Source organism: Podarcis raffonei, chromosome 2 (genome assembly GCF_027172205.1).
Source record: "Podarcis raffonei isolate rPodRaf1 chromosome 2, rPodRaf1.pri, whole genome shotgun sequence".
NCBI classification, from domain to species: domain Eukaryota; kingdom Metazoa; phylum Chordata; class Lepidosauria; order Squamata; family Lacertidae; genus Podarcis; species Podarcis raffonei.
The window spans coordinates 63862096-63883382 of NC_070603.1; the positions used below are offsets into that span (position 1 = coordinate 63862096).

The 21287-nt window shown below is 41.0% G+C and overlaps 1 protein-coding gene across 2 annotated transcripts; it reads right to left on the bottom strand.

Annotated features, from left to right (window-relative positions):
- Positions 1-912: 912 nt before the first annotated feature.
- Positions 913-17747, bottom strand: DCTN4 (dynactin subunit 4). 2 transcript variants are annotated; one of them, XM_053377033.1, is made up of 14 exons: positions 17537-17747; positions 13496-13566; positions 12548-12726; positions 11400-11443; positions 10468-10575; positions 9783-9803; positions 8071-8144; positions 6311-6423; positions 6075-6184; positions 5849-5922; positions 5239-5293; positions 4470-4577; positions 3896-3993; positions 913-3199 (listed from the first exon to the last, which is right to left on the bottom strand). In XM_053377033.1, the coding sequence occupies exons 1-14, from the start codon at positions 17669-17671 to the stop codon at positions 2986-2988; spliced, it is 1404 nt and encodes a 467-aa protein (XP_053233008.1). In that variant the 5' UTR covers positions 17672-17747; the 3' UTR covers positions 913-2985. The 2 variants fall into 2 exon arrangements, with proteins under 2 accessions (XP_053233008.1, XP_053233009.1); XM_053377034.1 differs by lacking the exon at positions 9783-9803 and having other exon boundaries at positions 17537-17746.
- Between the last annotated feature and the right edge of the window lie 3540 nt (positions 17748-21287).

Sequence of the window (21287 nt, forward strand, 5' to 3'; positions counted from 1 at the left end):
ACAAGTAATGTCAGTAGCAAGTGATAACTCACTGCCAACACCTAGGAGCTGTACCATTCCTAGTTCAAATATTACTTCAGTCACAAATTCACTAGGAAGCATTATGTAATCTCTTATCCTTAACCCAAGTGCCTTACAGCAATCATGTAAGGATAACTGAAATAAGCAATTTGAGCACTTGGAAACGCACAATATAAATGTTAATTATTAATGTCTAAGCACATTTGAGTGCTTATATGCCCAAGATGCTAATGTACTACAAAATTGGACAGACAAGAGTGATAAAGGCATTTAAAACATACTTATTCTCATGGGGAAGAACTTGAGCAGATGAAGCAGAGTGATAATTCACAGTAGTAAGGAATGTGTAAATGAGCCTTTACCTTGTATGAAGTGGGGTGCAGACTGACTGCATTCCTCGGAGTCAGCAATTAAAACATTAAACCATTTTTATCCCATGTCTCCTTCCAATATTCCTTTCATTTCTCTTGAGCCAAAATTGGCTGTAGCTCAAGTGCAATTCCAGGAGCTTAATATGATCTACCTCACCCTATGGCGGCAGTTGGCTGTATCAGCTGTTCTCACACACACACCTGTCTTCGTTAGGAGCCAATAGCAGCTTATGTGTGGCTCTCAATGGTCTCTCAAGCAGGCACTGATGAGGCCAACACCTGTTTAGGTCCATCAGTGCTACTGTATCAAGTGCCCCCACAGCATTCCTCATGCCAAGCTTCCGCAGCTTGTGTTTTGCCCATATATAAGGGCATAGTAGGTACACTTAAAATCACTGAACTCCTAAATCCAGTCTGACACCATTATGCTTGCATAGCGAGAAAAAGACAGTGGCAGATGCTGTCCTCTCCATTACACCCTAAGGATTGGTGCTATCAGAAAAAGTACACAATAAATAAATGGCTTTGTCTGCTTCTTTATTTCAAGTTCACTACATTAAGTAAAACAATAAGGCAACACAGTCATTTTATTAATATTGATAAAGGCAGAGTGTCTCCAGTGCCCTCTAGTGAGGATTCAGTGAGATGTTTCTGCAGAAGTGTGTAATACAGAACAGAGTCCTAAAAGATTAAAAGGAAAAAGCTTCCAATGTATGCCCCAACTTTCCTATACGTTTTGCAAAGAAGCTTTGGGTGTGTATCACTTCAGCACAGCAACAGCTCTCGAAAATGAAGTTCCCAAATATTACTCAGTCAAGAATTGTCTTGACAGAATTAAATCAGGGGTTAGTTTGAGTTATTTTAAAAACTGAGATCAGCAGACACTAAACACTACACATTTAAGAATAAACACTGGTTAGACTTCTTAAACTCATGCTTTATATTGTGTATAGTCTACGCAGATCTTGTGAACATCAAGCTTCTCTTTTTCTTTACATCCATTGCACAAACTGGATAAGGTGCTACCTTCATCCAAATGCTGCCAAACTAATGAAGACTTTTAAAAGACACACCTCTGAACAACTTGCAATCTACAAGAAAACAGTTTTCCCACAGCCTTGAGTCCATTTACTTTAATCCAAGATGGAAATAAGCATTCCTCTTTCTGTCTGAGGCTACAAAATAAGCTCTCATATTGTAACGCACACCTGCTGACAACAGTATTCAATCACGTGATCTGCACATGCCCCCATTACTCCCAGGCTACAACAGCAGAGCCCCATTCAAAGCACACCTACATCTGTTACGTAGTCTGAGAATTATAAGCAGAAAAAGCAGCCGAGTTCCACCATATGCATTTTCCTTCTCAGTAATCTAACAAAAAATACTAGCCAAGAAGTTTGTGTTGGAACATATCTCTGCATTTTGTGTCTCTGTGTGTATGCAACACTGCAATGCTGAATTTTTGAGTATGGGTGGAAGGTTAGAGCCAAGCTCTGGGAATTAAAGAGTTTACAACCATTTATTTCTTAAATTTGCTACTAACAAAGCCTTGTGAAAGCCATTCACTTTTTCTTATAATGGTATGGGAATCAAGTATTAAGTACATTGTGTGCAAGGATGCACGGTGGGCGCTTGTAGCTACTTTTTCAAGAGATTTTAAACTTCAAAGCATAACGAAAGTGATCTCACGTATCAAAATTCTCAGCTATCTTTGGTCATAAACCTATTCCTAAATAAATAATTTAACAAAAAACACACAAATGATTCCCACAATGGCACCCCTGCTACAATAAGAGCACTACAGCAGCATTTTCATTTATGAACTACCCTAGATCCTGTTCCATTTTTACACCTGCATCTTCCAATGTAAGAGTGGCAGAAGACCCACCCTCCTCCCCACAAAAAACCTGCAGAATATTGGGAGGAGCACTCAAATGCCTTTTTTTCTTAAGAGCCTTTCCTTAAGAAAGTATGCAGGACAAGGTAACATCTTATGAAATATCAACTTCTGGTACATGAGTAAAAGGCCAACAAGTGCTATTTGAAACAGATGGCACATCCAATTGAAGGTGGAAGCAAGAGAACATTATACTGCCGCTGCTGCTTGCTGTTTCACTATAGATGGTGCCACTGTAGCTTTGGAATAATTTTTACTGTGAACAGAACCTACCACAAGGGAGAGAGATGTTGGCATTATGTAATACTAGCTTTGCAAAACCGATGCAGAGAACGCCAAGTAAGGTCGTTTGCTGGGAAATTCCATGCCGTTTTATCAAGGAGCAATACAAGATGACCACAGAATGTGCACACCAAGCTTTCTGCTACAAAGCTGACCAAGCGTGGGGGGGACGGGGGATGACGACCATCAATTCATAGGTGTTGCAGAGAGGAGAGTCATCCAAGAGTGTGGCTCTTCTCTTCTAATCCGACCTCTGCATCTTTTGGCTGAAATTTGTGGTGTGCGAGTTCATATCTGATGGGAGCCTCTGTGAAGCAGTGCCTTCAGCATTTTGTCAGGATGCATTCTTCTATAGAACAGTGACACAATGTAGTGTGTGGCCATCGTTTAGGTTCCAGTTACAGACGAGTTTCATGGAAGCACAGGGCCCAGGCTGAGCTCCACGTGGTGATTGAGCCAGATGACCTCGCAGCTCTGATCACTTTCCTCCGTGGGCCGGATAGGAGCGGCAAGGTTTTTGAATTCATGTTTCATCTTAAAGCTCACAGTAACTTCTCCCTCTTCTTTCTGTGGAGTGACCTTGATGAATATCCCAACTTTGTTAGCCTTCCGGAAGGCTATGATGCTGCAAAGGAAGAAAAGAGGTTTTAATATAATTCCACAACACTTCCCTGTGAGCTATGTCACTAAGAAAGTTTATTAGTTGCTTAAGCCAACTAGAATAGCTAGACAGAACTAACCAAATACATGGACTTGCCCAGTGCTAAAAGATGAGTTCATGGGTATGCCTGAATTTGAATTTTCAAAAAGTAAGAGAAGCCCTTCTGAATCAAGCCAAATGTCCACAAAATCCAGTATCTTGCTTCAAACAGCCAGCCAAATACCTCCAAGAATCCCACAAGCAAGACATGAAGTCAAGAGCCCTCTTTCAAGCCTAGAAACTAGAATTGACACATATTGCCCTCCTAGCAACTAGCATTCAGAGGCATGCCAAGCATTGATATATCCCTCCTCCATGAACCTGTCAGATTTCCTTTTAAAGGGCTCTAAAGGAAGGCTCTAATTGTTTTACATGAAGCACTTCCTTTTGACTGCCCTGAATTCCCTGCCAATCAATTTGACAGATCACCCCAAGTTCTAGTATTATATTGGGGGTGGGATGTTCTTCTATCAACTACTTTCTAAATTCCAAACTACACAGCAGAGGAAAATAAATACTGTGCTATCAGTTGCCAACCTGACGGAAGCCAACACCATCAACTGCCAATGAATCATGGATGACAAATTGATACACAGGTCTGTAAGATATGGAAAAGCTTACTCAGGATCATCTTGAAAATCTTGAGGCTCTGCCAGCTCGTCATATTCTGCTGCTGCATCTTTGCCAGCCAGGAGTAGCTCTTTGGAAGGAACCACCACCTGAAAAAGAGTTATGTAGAAAATATGTTTTGCAACAAGTAGCCAACCAACATTCACCCTGCTTTCCCTGTAGTATATATACGGTAAGTAATGGAGTGGGAGAGATTGCCTGTGGCCAACTGCAAGATACAACACTGGAATGAAAATACCCAATACATCTTCAGTGCATGTTACTATCATCATTTATTATATATTTATATCCCATCCTTCCTCTCAAAAGGAGCCAGAGGAGCAAACATACACTTTTTAAAACAAACAAACAAACAAACCCCACCTAATATGGCAAACCCCTTAGTGCTTATGGCACCCACATGGGTACCAATACCATGTGGAAGTCTCTTTTTGCATAGCTACATATAAATCCACCCTAAGTCTTCAATGACAGGTGGCTATTTATAGGAGCATACAGTCAGTGTAGCTTCCAGCACAGCATCAAAGTATGGCCTAGAATCTATGCTAGGAAGAAGCTGCAGTACCTTAGCAGTACTACTGGTGTCATCAGGATCACCTTCCTCACACTCTTTCAGTGTCACATGAGTGAGATTTTCCACTGGATTGGTGAGAGTTAGAAGAACTTGACTCTCCTGTGCAAATGACAGACACACAAAGGAAACGATCACTCTCAGTAAGAATCTTTCACCCTGTTTTTATGCTGTTGCAAAAAACACGTTTCTGCCTTTCACTGATGCCTCTAAAATTCACAAATTTCTCACATTTAAAAAACAGCTAGTCTTCCAGTCATTCAGTTAGTGATTTAGTTAGTGTTTATATTTGTCATAGCAAGCATTATACTGCAAAAGGCATTTCCTCCTATATACATGAAACGGAGTTGTGCTTCAAGATGGTGCTTTTTTAAATGTCATCCAATTATTCGGGAGGGGGGAGGCTTTTAGTTGATTAAAGATCTCCCCAGTTCATTCATCCAATCAAATAAACATCAATTGCGGCTCTTCTGAAACTACAGCTTGCTCAAACCATGATTTGGTGTGGTGTCTTAAATTGAGCCAAGGTTATAAAAAATAACGCACTCAATATGAAAAGCTATATAAAATAAATAAAAAGTTGGTTTAACACTGACTCACATGCAACCTTTAAAACTTCCAGCTCCCAGGAGGCCCACCCATCATAGCCAATTGTCATAAATAATGGGAGTTGCAGCCCAACAACTCTGGAGGGCCACTGGTCCCCATCCCTAATTTAAAATCCCACCTCTAGAAAGACTGTTCAAAATACACAAGAACAAACCTTCATATAGCGCAGATTTGGAATCGACATGATTCTCACTTCTGGGATATAGTTGCTACAATACAAATAAAAGAAAGTAAATAGCAAATTCAAGTATGAACCCAACATCTCTAGACTTCTGACTGCACTTTCACTTTTAGATATCTGGCTTCCTACCTTTCAACCCAGAATGGGTTCTTAAGATGGTGATGTTTTAAAAAGTGGAAAAAGTAGATGACTACAAACACAACATGGTTTAATTTTTTTAAAAGGGAACTGTACTGTAGATTAGCTGCAACTTCCAAAGTTGTAACTGAGACTAAATGAGAACATGGGGCCAGACTTAATTAAAGAGGTTGGTTTAAATGACATTTCAAAACTGGAGTTTGTAAACCAAGTAGCCCTCTGTACATAGACTATTATGTACCTGCATGTAGAAGAGAAGTCACTAGTGTGTCAGAGGGAAGGCTAGACTAGGTCCCTGTTCTCTGATATCCCAGTTTGCTATGTGTTGTGATTTCTGTTTTAGGAGCTCTCACCTATAGTCTGAAGTGGAACAACTCAGGAGAGAATACAGACCCAACCGTAAGTGTTATAGATTGTTGCTTCCACCCATATCCAAAATACTTACACAGCTACCAGCTGAATTTTGAATTTGATGGATGTAGGGTTGAACTCTGGTTTACTCAAATTGTGTTCACATTTCTAGGGGAAACAAACATTAACAAAATGTGTGGCCAAACAGCAGACAACAACCTACAACTACAAATGCTACCACTGAGACAATTTTTTTAAAAAAGAAACACCAAAAGCAGTAGAAGTAGAAACTAACATATTTTTCAGCAAAATCTACATACCCGGCACCGAAGGGAGCGTTTGATCAGCAGATGCTTATGACGTGGGTAAAGTTGAGAAGCACAGATTGGCTGGAAGTCTGGCTGGAGGAGGCGCTGTCGTAGGGTTGTCACTGTTCACAGTACAGAAAGTAAACAAACAAACAAAAAACAGTTTTGAGCAATACGAAAGAGTGACCACCACCTGAACATATTAAGCTGGGGCAGGAGAGCACAAGAGATATGCTAAGAGCTACTACCTTCTGTCAGATTGATTGGTCGTGTGTAATAGTCCTCAGGCAAAGGCTCCACTTCCTCCACAGCCTGAGCAGGTTCAATTTTTATCTCCTTCTGGTCCTCTCCATCTTTCAGCCTGAGGCAAAAAAGAAAGCAGCTGCTTAGGATAATCAGAAAGTTGCTTAGAAGTAACTGAGCACAGTAAAACCTCAATAATATTACAATTACTGGCTAAATTAAAACTTTCGCAGAGCAACTGTAAGCAAGTTGCTGATTGACATTCAGACCTCCTTACAACACCTAGGACAATGACACAAGGCTACAGAGAATGAGTGGGAGAGAGAACTTGCTCAGCCAGGTGAAGGTGAAAATTGATGTGCTTCTCAAAACCATTTCTTGAAATTTTCCCATCTTTAAGATAATACCATAAATAAGATCGGCATGTAAATATTATAAAGAAAAAGTTATCGACATTCACTAGCCTTAATTTTCACTAGTTTTGCAATCCTTAAATGCCACACCCTTAAAAAAAACTTCTTAAGAACAGCTGTTCTAGGGATTAGAGGATTAACAACAAGGAAAAATACAGAAAGGGACAACAAAGCAGATTGCATTTAGTGTTGTCCCATTTATGGAGGCTCCTTGATCCAGAGAAGGCTTCTGCTGACAGAAGAGGAAGGGAGGCAATTTCCACAAATTCCTCCTCTCTCTTATTTTTCTTTTGTTAATAACATTTATATAGTGCTTGCTTGTAAGAGATCTTCTAAGCAGTTTACAAAAATATACAGCCCTCCATGCCACCTCTTATAATATTTTGGATCTCCCAACCTCCTGGCAACAAAGAGCTGAAGAGGGAAGGTGGAATCAGCAAAAAAACAAAAAACCCTACATACATAGAAAAAAAGAAAGAAAACCAACCCACAGCAGGGGTGGGGTGAGCTGTTCAGTGAACAATTTAGAATGGGAAATGGTTGACATAGAAAAGGATTAAGCATAGTTCCCCTCACCCCCTGCTTTCAACCTTTCCCTCACAAAATGGCTTTTATCAAGCTACACAGAACTGCATTGCTGAAATCCCAAGGCAAACCGTGCAGAGTTCAGACTCGCTAAGCACACAGGGGCTTACTTCCAAGAATACATGCACAGGGAACCTGAAAGAGAGCCACACCATACATTTCAGGCACATCCAATGCACATTACTGTACCCCAAGGAATCTTGACATACTGTAGATATAATTCCCAGCACCTTTAACGAACTACAGCTCCCAGGATTCTTTGGGGGAAGCCATGTGTTTTAAATATGCACCAAATGTATGGTGTGGATATGCAAAAAGCATCTGAGTTTGTTTCCTCTGAAGAGAAGATCAACAGCAAAGAGATAAAATGAGCAAATGCTTCTGGGTTTGCAAGAAAAGATGACGCCCACCATACACTAGCTGTGTACTGCACTAACACAGATAATCAATCTCAGGCGCAAAACTTAAAGGAAGAGACTGGTAGCAGTCACACTGTTGTGTAAAACAAAGCAGAAGGTTTAGGCACAACTGTGAAGTATACATCAGTGCCAAAGCACACTCCAAACTGAGCAATGGACCACTTCTTCTTTTTTTTTAAAAAGGGGGGAACAGACTCCTCCTGAATATAAGCTGCAGAGGGAGACTCTGGATCACTCTTGGCAGTCTGCAGGCAATTTATTTGCACCCTAGATGAGCAGCAGTTGGCAAGCTTGTGAAAATACATCATTCCACCTCTCGTCATACATATAAAAAGGCCTAGCACTCACGAAAGTCCTGTGAGGGCACTGATAGGGGCCCCGGGCCTCTGACGCTGGAGCCTGGTTCCAAGGCCATACTTGTCCTAGGAAAGAAGTATGCAAGGAAAGTTAGGTCTGTTGATTGAAACAAGTTCACGTGGTTTCTGACAGCTTGAGGGGCATAAGGAATCAAGTATGCACACACACGCACACACAAAGGCAATGCATATGGTTTTCTCTTTCTGTTCAAATGAATTTTTAGTAGCTTGGTTAATAAAATAAAATAATTGATCAAATGCTGGAAGAGGGGCGCAGCATGCCACTGAAACAACCCTATTTTTTAAAACCTCCTACCCTGACCTATTTTCATGTGATGCTCCAATGTATACTCCACTTGACAGCTAATGTAGCTGTCTGGGTATAATTTTGTGACAATTATACTGGGTATAATTTTGTGACAAAAATATATTTGACTACAGTCAAGACGCCATTGGACAGAAAGAAATAGTTGTGATAATGGTATGACACTCTACAGCTCAGATTAACTACCATCAGGCAAGGTATTCACTGACAAGTTGCTACAATTCAACTAGTAGCAAATATATAGAACAGTATCAACCGTAAAGAAACAGCATGGTGAATATACAGCTGAACTTTCCGAGTCATGCTGGCTGGGGCTGTAAGTCCAACCACATCTGGAGGCACCAAGTTGGCTACTCTTGTACTAGAGCACTGCACCAAGAACCTACCCAACAGAGAAGACTTGCACAAATATTTATTTGCACACCTGTTTCCATCCACTCAAGGTTCTTTGGATTCAGTGTTATCCTATAACCACCCTGCAATTCAAGTCACTGGATTTCCAATCAACATACAGGAAAACAGAGAAACAAAGATTTGGCCAATGCTACTCTGCTACTCTGGAGATCATTGGCTGTAGGGGTCGTGGGATGGGGATTTCAACTGAAAATTTCCCAGGAAGCAGTCCTGTTACATCCTGTGTCATTTTGTATGGTGGTGGTGCATGTCATTTTAGGAAGAAGGAACATGCACTTGGAGAAAAAATGGTGTATGGTGGTACCTCCGGTTGCAGACGGGATCCGTTCCAGAGGTCCAGTCAGATCCAGAGGTTTCTGCAACCTGAGGACCACTTCTGCGCATGCGTGCGTGGCGAAACCTGGTAAAATACTTCCAGGTTTGCCACACGCGCATCCTGAAGTTTACGTAACCAGAGGGTTACATAAACGGAGGTTCAAGTGTACTTCTTTCTACCTGTATGACCTATGATATTACATCTAAGTCAGAGAATAGTTGATTTCTAGCTTGCTGCTTGTGCATGTTCCTAGTTGAGACATCACAGCAAATCAAAATATGGTTTGCGTTGGGGGAGAAGCTGCAAAGGGACTTTTGCAGTATAAGGGAAGACATGTTCACAATTAAACCATGGTTTAAGATAAACTGAGGCTTAGCATGTATGAACCAGCTCACTCTGTTAGCAGGGACTTGAACCGGCAAACATCATTCTTTATACGGACAATGAAAATGTACTCAAAGTCCATAGCAATAGGTCTACCAACCTTGCTTGGAAAGCTCAGCTCATTAACTGTATGCAAACTGGACTTCAACTGTAGTACTACAAGCAGATCCAAGACCAGAAGGCTAAGTACACTAAATATTGACATACCAGTAGAACGCAAGTGGTTTCAAAGGTTTTAACACTATCAGAAACTGAAGGGACTTACCACTACATGTATAGTGTGTTGCTGCGGAGAGCCCCCAAATTAGCAGCAGGTAGCAACGGAGACAAGAAAAAAGCAGCAATAAAGACAAAAGCAAATGCACAGAGCAAGCAGGTTATACGGGTATCCAAGAGGTAGGAAGCATATGCAAAAATATTCAGCTAAGCAAAAAGTAAGCCTCTCAAATGACACAGGCTGCACAGCTGAAAACTGAAATGAAATATTGTCACATCTTATGATTTCTAGCACATAGCAAGTTTGTGCTGACTATAAGCTAGGCAAGCAAATATTTAGTGACTGATCAGTCAGTATAATAAAACTGAAAGCAGCAGCATCTCGGCCTAGCTGATTTCCAGCTCAGACTAATTCTTGCTCTTCTTAATACAATCCTGAGTTACTTGAGGGATTTCAAATGACAGGTGTCTACATTTCAGTAGTGGACAATATCCCTTAATAAACGGCAAAACATTCTGAAATCTTTCTATACACAGATGCTTGGAACTTGTTCTTGGAAGATTATTGATCTGACACGGTTCCAATAAACTCTGAAGATTTTAGTTTGTTTTGTTTGCTTGCTTCTTTTTTACAAGTCTCAACTAAAAACAACATTTATGCCTTTGAAGTTTAAAAAACTGTCTTCTGATTTTGCCCAAGAGTTCCAGAATTCTGTACTGTTGTCCTAGCTCACCGAAAAAGCAAGGGGCATGTAGGGTCTGCGTCGAACCAACTTTTTACGATCCCTCTCCATCTTCTCCTTCTGAGCCAGCTGTTGATAATACTCGACCAGTTTGTTAATCTGATTAGAAAGGAATGTCAGTTTAAGATGTGAACTGGAAGAAAAGCTGTTCCTGCCAAAGTAAAGGTTAAACAAAATGGTGGAAATACTTTTGGGGGGTGTCCCTTTTTGTTTTTTCCTTAGTTGAGCTGCAGCAGCAGCTTCTTGCCCAACTCCTGACATCAGTTAACTGACCCAGTTAGCTAGCAGTGTCATGCACATCCTAACAATTTTACCCACTGCTCTTTCCTCAGAGAAACGGAAAAAAGAAGCTTGCATTACATCATATCCTACTCTTAGGTGGAGATGAGCTACGCCCTACATCTCAAAGGTAGGGCCAGACAGATAAGAAGGCCAGCAGGAAATAGAGCTCTCGTTCTCAAATAACTACTCTGAACAGAGTAATTCATGTTAGTGGCAGTGCATCTGTATGAGAAGGTTCAAATCAGTGTAGTATATTGAAGCTGGGGAAAGATGCTGACCTCTGCATGACACAAGGTCTGTGCCAATTCCTGATGACTGCTAGTTTAAACTGCATTCCAGCAGCTAATGAGGTCAATGTAGATGGGCCACTTCTCAAAGAATGCATGTTGTGGAAAACGGCTTGGACTACTTGGTATGTTTTGCTCAACATAATGTCATCCCCAGCCCCAATTTGATGCTACAGTGCTAAATCAATTGGGGAAAGATGCAGTCTAGCCTCAACCATGCAGACTCATTCTTTCAAGTTTAATTAAATGTTGATTCTCTTCTGTGAGTTAAGAGATAGACAAGAGCAGACCCAACACAAAGACTCTTCTTTTTCAGGCTACTCTATGAAAGAAGAAGCAATTCCTTTTACGTACCTTCTGAGTATGAGGATTTTCTGGCTCCTGCCAACCTCCACTGGCTGCAACACAACAAAGCAATTTTTAAAAGGCTGGTGGATGTGAGGGAAGGGAGAGAGAGATCATACATGCACTGGACGGAGAAAATGAAACATATCGAAAATTACTGCCTGCTTCTCTCCTCCTCTCATCTAACCCAGACCACGGTTCATTAAATCTGGTATTATTAGTATCAACATGTCAGATAATTTTTTTTAAAAGTTCTTCTGCATCACAAGCTGAAAATGGCAGAACTGCATAATATACTAGCAAAGACATGTTTTCTATACTTGTGTCTGAAGGTCAACATGAATGCAGGGGCACAGAGAAATATTTGTAGGAAATTACTGACAGGCGAAAGAGATGTTGAACCCATCTGACACCCACATATTTTCACCTACAAATGACCCCTTTCCTAGAGGATTATTCCCCTACCCAGAGTATTCTGGGTTTTAGAATTCAGCTAGGTAAAACACAGTAGAAACATAGCTAGGGGTGCATAAGATATTTCCAGGGTGGGGGAGAATAATGCACCCTCCCTTCCACCATATATACATGGTAAATAATACTACAGCATGAAAAATGTTACAACACATGAAATTTCCACTTATATTTATACTGAAAGCCCATGAAGAAGTCCCATTGCATAGGCCCATGGTGGTCAAACTTGGCCCTCCAGCTGTTTTTGGACGACAACTCCCATCATCCCTAGCTAACAGGACCAGTGGCCAGGGATGATGGGAATTGTAGTCCCAAAACAGCTGGAAGGCAAAGTTTGGCCACCACTGGCATAGGCAGAAGTTTTTGTGTTAACAGGACAACTTTGTGGGATACAAGCTGCTTTTTTTATATAAAATGCAGCCTGTGAGCAAACAGTACTCCAAGGACATAGGCATGCATCCTCAGAGCTCAATTCTGACTATTTTGGTAGCATAATAATAACACCATTCACCAATGGAAGCTAACCTCTATAAGCTCTTCACACAGCCCTACTTATCTTCCCAGCTCTTAGTATTGAATTACAAAAACAACACTCCACATTCTAATTAAGGCTGCATGCAAAACATGTCATGAAAAAGTTTTCTAACAACACTTGCAATATTCATCTGAAAACCAATGCTACTCACCAACTGATTTATCTGCCATGCCAACATCTCTGGAAGTCCAGCGGCAAAAGCCACAGGCCAGGTAATAAGCCTTCTTCATTGTGGTCTTGGCTGGGTCATCAGGCAGCGGAGCAGGGATGCTTGTTGCTCGGGTAGAGAGAGTGTGCATACAGCAAGGACAGTCAAAACAGTTAGCACACCTAAACAGAGAGAGACCAGCATGGAAGTTTGACTCAAGTTTGTACTTGAACACCAGGGATTATACCTGCTGTTCAAGGCTCCTGATTTTCTGTTTTATAACTCAGAAATTGCCTCTGACAAGTTTTAAAAAACCAAATTCTTTCCAAAGGTGTTACTATGAAAGAAAAGACTTAACAGAATCAGTCAACAAAAAACAAAGTAAGCCATTTCATTCCACTTCCATCACCCTTTGTGAAAGGGCACAAAACATGCTGTAGGCAAAGTTTCAAATCTGGTCACAGTAAACATTCAAGATTCCACAAGTGCTCTGATCCACTCCCCATGTATTTCACAGAAATTCACAAAAGCATAGATGTCAATGTACGACAGATGTAAATTCATTCTGAAAGCCTTCTTGCAGCATGGGAGATCACCAGCAATTCCACAGTGTGCTTTTCTTGTGATTTCACAAAAAAACACATTGAGAGTGTGAAAAGGAAACAGGCTCGTGCTCAAGTGTAAATTATTGCAACAATATTTCTCCAGTACTGTCAGTAGTTAGCAGTGCAGACTATAAACAGAGTGCTAAGTCAAACACACAAAAGCACTTTCCTCATCACAATGAGATCACATTGTAAATAAAATCCTCACTTAGAGGATTTTCAAAATTGTTTCAGATTCTTACTAAGGTGCTGTGGACAAATATACACTGATAGAAGGGAGACTATCCTAAAGCATGAGAAAAGTATTGAGTAAGGTGAGAATCACAGAAGTAGCATGTAGTCTTACCTATTCTTCTTTAGCTTGGCTTCAGCTGATGGCATATTTTCCAGGCAACTGGGACAATAGTGAGAATCCACCTAAAAAAATACAAAAAGCTCTTTTTCATTTTGCACCATTATCCTTCACCAGATCCTTTTCCAATACAAAAAACAACAACTGTTTGAATTTTTTTAAGGGCTGCACAGCATAGTAAGTAGTTCAAGTTATGTGACATCAAGTCCCCAGTCTGATTCTTACCTTTGTCATGAATTCATCCGATGGCCTTAGACAAGCCACTCCACCTCAGTTTTAAAGTGGAGTCTGTTAAGGATGCTGGGCATTGTAGCTCTGTGAGTGGGGAAAGCTACAGTTTCCAGGATTCTTTGGAGGAAGTCATGCATAAGTACACAGCCTTATAACTCTTTACTTACAGAGTAGTTATAATGAATACAAAGATTCCTTTATAAGGAATGCGAAATGTTGTCAACCCCCCAAAACACTGAAAAGTATCATCATCTTAAAACTGAGATGTCTGGGAAATTTCTTGACCTAAACACAAAAAAAATCTTCAAACAACAGACAAACTGTTCTGGCAAAGTTATTCAGTTTTCTAATGCCCAGGAACTAAGCCAAGTATGATTACTGTCTTACTATTCAGATGGAATTTAACAGTATGTTGCTGAACTATGTGCTAACAACCTTCCACACTGCCACTCTCAAATATATCATCATCTATATTATTATGAACACTGGTGGAAATAACTGAGCAAATAATTTCCTGTTCACACTAAAGTACTTTATTTCCAACTTGTCTGAACCTTTCGTCCTTCCAGAATAACATAATGCTACTTCTTGAGACATTGTATATTTTAAAGATCATTTATAAGCAAAGGGGCACATTACAAACAAATGCATGTAATAAAACCCCACCTTTAAAAGAACCAGCAAAGAAGGGGAGTGCTTAATTTTTTCCATAACCCTTAAGAATAAAACAGCTTTACTAGACTGATTTTGAGTGGACAGTCAAATACACAGACTACTTCACCCTCCTGAGCCTGTCTTTCAGCTTTTCTGCTTTGTTTATGCATTGCATGCATCTTGACCCTTGCTTACTCAGGGTTCATACACCAGAACAAGGCATATCAGAATTCAATACCCACTTATTAAATAGCTCTTACATATGAGTAGACATGTATAGAATTGCATTGCAAGGCATTCAAAAATAAACATTTCAGTTTTAATAATCTTAGTTAAATCCAGCGTAAATTAGGATTTCTGCACAGGAGCAAATATTCAGATCAGGAACTGTTAATAAAATTATGTTAGTTTTTCGGAACATCAGTTCCATTTATATATTTTTTTAAAAGGTCATCAAATTCAAGCCATGTATCCAATGTTTTATTCAAACAAAAAATTCTCAATATAGAATCCTGTATCTTGCAACTTCCACAGACCTATAATAAAGAGGAATGCTTCCATTATCCCAAATGAAATCATTTATCATAATTTAGCAATGAATTAATTTTTTAGCTAAAGAATAGATGAAAATGAAGAAATGTCTAGGTGTGAATGAGGACAAAGAAACCAACTCAGCTCTGAATCCACTGGGTATCAATACAGGGGATACAATGTATCTGCATATACAAATTAAAAAACTAATTTAATAGTTATTACCTCTTCCTAAACTATTCTGAGATTTATAGTTCAGTAAAGGAACCTTTGGACTTCTAGCAGAGAAAATTCAGCAACCTTGTCAAAGAACAATTCCAAGGATTCTTTCATGAATCAGAACTGGAATAAAACCCATAAATTGATTGTGTAGATATACCCTTTGGATTATTTGGCCTGAAATGTGTTCACTTTCTTCTGAGAGCACATACTGACTTGATGTATGGGAATCTCACATTCATTTCAACACAATGAAGAGATTTGTTGGGTAACCTTTTCTGATGACAGGACAAAGCAGGTTTTTGGCTGTTCTAGTCACAGCGTTTGATGCATATCAACAATGCTAATGTTGTTCTCATTCTTCTTAGCTATACAAAACTGGTGAAAAACAGTGATATGCGAATTACCTGCCACTGTCTTTCTCCATCTTTTACATAAACACAGGAATACAGAAAAGTAAGGATATCTGTATATCTAAGCCTGTATGCTCTATTGTGACCAACAGTGTTTCTCTAACAGGAGAAGTCTTCCCCATCACTTGCCACCTAATCCTTTTAACTGGAGATGCCAGGGACTGAACTTGGGTCCTTCTATAGGTACAGCATGTGCTCCACCACTTACCTAGGCTTTACAAATGAATTCCCAACCTATCACATTGGCATCTAGTTTATAAACTTGAATAGAAGAGATAAGGCTTACTAACACTCATCTAAAATGTGGGGGGAGGGGTTTACACTGAAAGATTGTGAAATAATACAGATGTTCTTTACACAAGTCAAAGTTATCATGAAAAGAACACTGGACCAAGGTGTGGGCAGGCAGGCAGGTGTGACTTGTGAACAGAGTTGCAACTTCAGCCCCCAACTATGCCAAAATTAGGTGCAGAAGCAGGCTCTAATCTTTAGACATTTGTTAAGCCAAAGTCACAAAGCAGCATGGCTTTTTAAAAGTTTTACAGCTACTTTACTTATTTTGATGTTCTAACAAAGTAAAACATGTGTCCAGGCCTATTTAGTAATCTTATGGTCAAGGTAGAAGCTGCACTCAGGTTGGCACACTATGAACTGGCTGTCTCCATTCTCTACAGATTAAAAGGGCAAAAAAGATTTAAGAGTGAAAAGAATTCAACTAAGCTATAAATGACCATTCTGTGTAACAAGAAAACTCCCTGGGTGGTACTCAACCAAGTTTCACCCAGAGTAAATTAGTGGACCCATCTCAGTTATGTTCATTAATTTCAACCAGTCTGCTATGAGTAAAACTTAGCTGAATACCACCCTCTACATCCAAATAAAATGGGGGAAAGAAGACAGAATTTTTAAGACAATCAATTAGAGGTTGTGATAGGACTGGGTAATCAGAAAATGACTTGGCTAATCAGAAGAGAAAGAAACTGGTTTCTCCACATCCATCTTTCAGCCCAGACACTGAGGTCCAGGTCCAAGGGCCTTCTGGCAGTTCCCTCACTGCAAGATGTGAGGTTACAGGGAACCAGGCAGAGGGCCTTCTTGGTAGTGGCACCCACCCTGTGGAACGCCCTCCCATCAGACGTTGAGGAAATAAACACCTATCTGACTTTTAGAAGACATCTGAAGGCAGCCCTGTTTAGGGAAATTTTTAATGTTTGAAGTTCTATTCTGTTTTTGATGTTCTGTTGAAAGCCGCCCTGAGTGGCTGGGGAAACCCAGCCAGATGGGCAGGGTAGAAATAAATAATAATAATAATAATAATTATTATTATTATTATTATTAATAATAATAATAATAAATCAGTTGGTAAGAGTGCTACATTTTATCCGTATTGGCTTCTGTGACTTGCAGAGGACACAATATGCTACAGAAATGGAGGGATGGGGCACAAAACTCAAGCACCACACAGGCTGCTAAAAGAACAACTAAGAAGACTGGAAGAGATTTATTTTAATGTGCTGAATATACAGTTTAGGAAGCAAAAAGGGAATGAAGGTGTAGCTAATTACCACCCCCCCACACACAGAGAGAGTAACAGCCGCCTACTGCTTACAGAATGCGATAGAGGTTGTTGTGACTTAACTATCCTGTGCAAAACTCAGCTCTGGCAGAACAGAGCAACCGGCAGGCTCACACCACCCCAGGAAGCAACTGAGAGGCTACGGAGGACTATAATTAACAACACAACTCCAGTGATGCCAGAACTGGCATCCTGCGGTAGAGATGAGGGAGAGGGCGACGCTACCTCCACACATCGTATATAAATCAAAGAATGATATGGACCCTCCTCCCTCTAATCCATCCATCCCCCCTAACCAACAGAATGAAGGGAAGCAGCGAGTGGCAGCTGGACGGGCCAATCAACGGGCTCTCGAGGCGTTGGATGTGGCGCCTCCCCCCCCCCCGGTTCTCCAGCCCCCGCCCGGTTTACCTCATGGGAGACGCACTCGAGGGAGCGCAGCTCACTGCAGTAGCGGCAGAAATAGAGCTGCGAGAGCGGCATGCGGATCTCCTTCTCGCCTCGCACTAGGTACGAAACGCGCTCGGACTGCAGCAGCGAAGCCATTTTGGAAAGACGGGGACCAGCCCCAACCTCTCCAGCCGCTCGCCGCACCCAGCCGCCCCGACTTCCGTCACGTGACCCGGAAGAGAACCGCGTGGGCTGGTCACTTCCGGGTGACCCTCTCTTAACTCCGCCTGGTGTAACGTCATAGGGAGGGGAGGCGAAATACTGTACTGTAAATGGATGGTTAAAACAGAAAGATACATAGATTGATATTTTTAATATATTATTTATATATAAAATATTATATTTATGTCTATCTGATTCTAAATTTTAAATTTGATTTCATGGGTGCCACAGAACATGTTTGAACGTTTCTGTACAGAATCCACAAAATTTACTGCAGGATAAAGTCTGTAGCTGTGTATAAATATCTATATATATTTATTTATTATATATTATTATTCATTAATATCTCTGCTGGTGATTTTTATGCTGCTCTTTTATGGATTTTTATACTTAAGAGATTACTTTGACCATGTATTGTATTGTTCAGAGCTGTGTTGTAAGCCACCCTGGGGACATTTCTGTGAAAGGTAGAAATAAATTAGGAAGCGCATCTCAGTCCTAATCTTCTTAATTGGTTTATCCCCCCTTTAAATAAAATTTTTGGAATTCCTTCCGATGTTCACGCTGGAAACTGTTTAGGACACATAATCCACCCTGAAAACCTCATACTATGCAAAAGCACAACTGAAGACTCGTGTTTACTTTGTCATTTAGCCAGTACCTTAGTTCTATAGCAATGTTTATGGAAGCTTAGATATATTTACAGTGTTTCCCCACCTGTCGGTGACTCCTCTCCTCCTACTATCCAATCCTTGTTCTTCTGCTGTAAGCTCCAAATGGAGTTGAAAATTGACTTTCCATAGATGTTTTATTTGCTGTGTGTGGCATGGGTACTGTGGGGAGGGTGGTGTACACATTCACTGTAAGCTTTCATGAACCTCTCAGAATGCAGCATTTTAATTAATTAAAAATACATATACAGTATGTGAAGTCTATCTAATGTAGCAGGCAGCTTTGCCATAAGTTTGTCAGTAAAACTCTTAATGAAACTATGGTACTGGTTTTAGGATTAAGGTACCAGGTGTAGCAGGGAGGTATGCTACATCTTACACAGTGTAATCAGAACCATGTAAGTATAGGTTCCTGTCAAAAGAAGCACCTTGGAATCATAGAAACATAGAATTAGAAAGGACCTTAGCGGTCAACCCCCTGCCATGCAAGAATCTCAGCTAAAGCATCCATTATATTCTTCTACGGTTTATTTCATCATTTGTTTCTGGCTTACAAACCTTCGTTTTAACTGTGGTTTGGCATAATATTAATCCAGCACCCATCTGTAACCATGGTTTGTTTGGCCCCCCATCTCAGATGCCCAGAAAGCTACAAAAGTACCTTAAGCCAAGAATAGCTGGGAAGGAAAAACCAAATTTTGGGGGGTGTTATGTACTGAGTTGAATAGGATCCAAAATGCAGCAGTCTGACTGGTCCTAGAACAATAGGATCCAAAATGCAGCAGTCTGATTGGTCCTAGAACAATAGGCTTCACAATGCAGCAGTCTGATTAGTCCTAGAACAATGCAGCAGTATGATTGGTCCGCAGGAGCCACCCAATCCAGCTCCAGGTGGAAGTGAATCCACAACCTGATTGGCCTACAGGAGAATCCCAGAATTAGCCAATCATGTGCAGCCCATTGTGTAAATACAGTGGTACCTTGGGTTACATACGCTTCAGGTTACATACGCTTCAGGTTACACACTCCGCTAACCCAGAAATAGTGCTTCAGGTTAAGAACTTTGCTTCAGGATAAGAACAGAAATCAGGCTCCGGTAGTGCGGTGGCAGCAGGAGGCCCCACTAGCTAAAGTGGTGCTTCAGGTTAAGTATGGACCTCCGGAATGAATTAAGTACTTAACCCAAGGTACCACTGTAATGTATATAAAGCAGATATTGTGGGGGAACTTCCATTCCTCCTCACCTCTAAGAGGTGAATAAAGAGCATGAAATCCACTCTCGACTTCGAGTATATTTCAGGGGGAAAGGTTATGGTTTGTTTGATCATCTGTTGGACAACTGATAGTTTTTTTTCAAAAAAAAAAAGGATGGCTAAAACAGACTGTGGGTTAGCATTATTTCTGAACTATATACACTTGCAAGCTGCTCTCATGCCCCTATATTGGAAGGTTAGCTAATTGGTATGAAGTGGCCACAGAAAACTGAAGCTGTTTCTATTACTTGCTTAAAACATAAATAAATAGAGTCAGCCAAGAATAGACATATTTCCTTGGCCTTTTAACATCATGCAACAGTGGAATATTCCAAGAGAAACTTTGTATTGTTGTGTAATGTTCCATATGGAGGAAATCCAGTTTCCCACGGCTGAGCTATTCTTTTGGCATCCTGAGAAATGCCTTAATATGAATTTGCAGTAAAACAAACATTTCACATCACAGGGAGATCTTAACAAAGGGATTTTACTTTTCCTTCTCGAGGAACTTTGGTGTGGAGTTTCCTAATCTTCTTTCAAATCCCAACCAAATACATGCTCATGCTCACCTCTGTAGAAATTCTACATACCCTGCAAGCTCAATTAGAGTAATCATTTCCTCTCAGGGACAAGCAATTGATTTAAACCAGTTTATTTCCTGGTTGCTTTTGTAGCTTTAGTGGGTCCCTTGATGTGCTTCTAGTAGGTTTCATCTGATGAAGACAGGTTTCATAAGAAGAAGGAAGCAGAATGACCAAATGGCTTTCCTGAGTTCGGGTAGTAGCGCCCTCCCTGTGGAATGCCCTCCCTTCAGGTGCCAAGGAAATAAGCAACTATCTGACTTTTAGAAGACATCGAAGGTAGCCCTGTTTAGGGAAGTTTTTAAGGTTTAATGTTTTTATTATGTTTTTAGATATGCTGTAAGCCACCCAGATGGACAAGGCATAAATAAAGTTGTTGTTGTTGTTGTTGTTGTTGTTGTTGTTGTTGTTAATCCGTTACCCCCGAGGATGTGGACAGGCTGCTTGGACGCGTGAAACCAACCACCTGTCTCCTTGATCCTTGCCCATCCTGGCTAATAAAAGCAAGCCGGGAAGGGCTGGGCGATGGGCTCTGCGGGGTGGTGAATGCTTCCCTCTGTGAGGGAACATTCCCAGATCCGCTGAAAGAAGCGGTCATTAAACCGCTTCTTAAAAAACCATCTTTAGACCCGGCCAGTATGGCCAACTATCGCCCAGTCTCAAATCTTCCATTCTTGGGCAAGGTGATTGAGCGCGTGGTTGCTGAACAACTCCAGGCACGCCTGGAGGATGCGGACCATTTGGATCCCTTCCAATCAGGATTCAGGCCTCATCATGGGACTGAAACTGCCTTGGTCGCGCTGGTTGATGATCTCCGGCGAGCTAGGGACAAAGGTGAGAGTTGTTTCCTGGTTCTGCTGGATCTCTCAGCGGCCTTTGATACAATCGACCATAACATCCTTCTGGACCGTCTAGAGGGGCTGGGAGCTGGGGGCACTGTTATGCAGTGGTTTCGCTCCTCCCTCCTGGGCCGTGTTCAGAAAGTGGTGGTGGGGGATGAGTGTTCAGACCCCTGGGCCCTCACTTGCGGGGTGCCTCAGGGTTC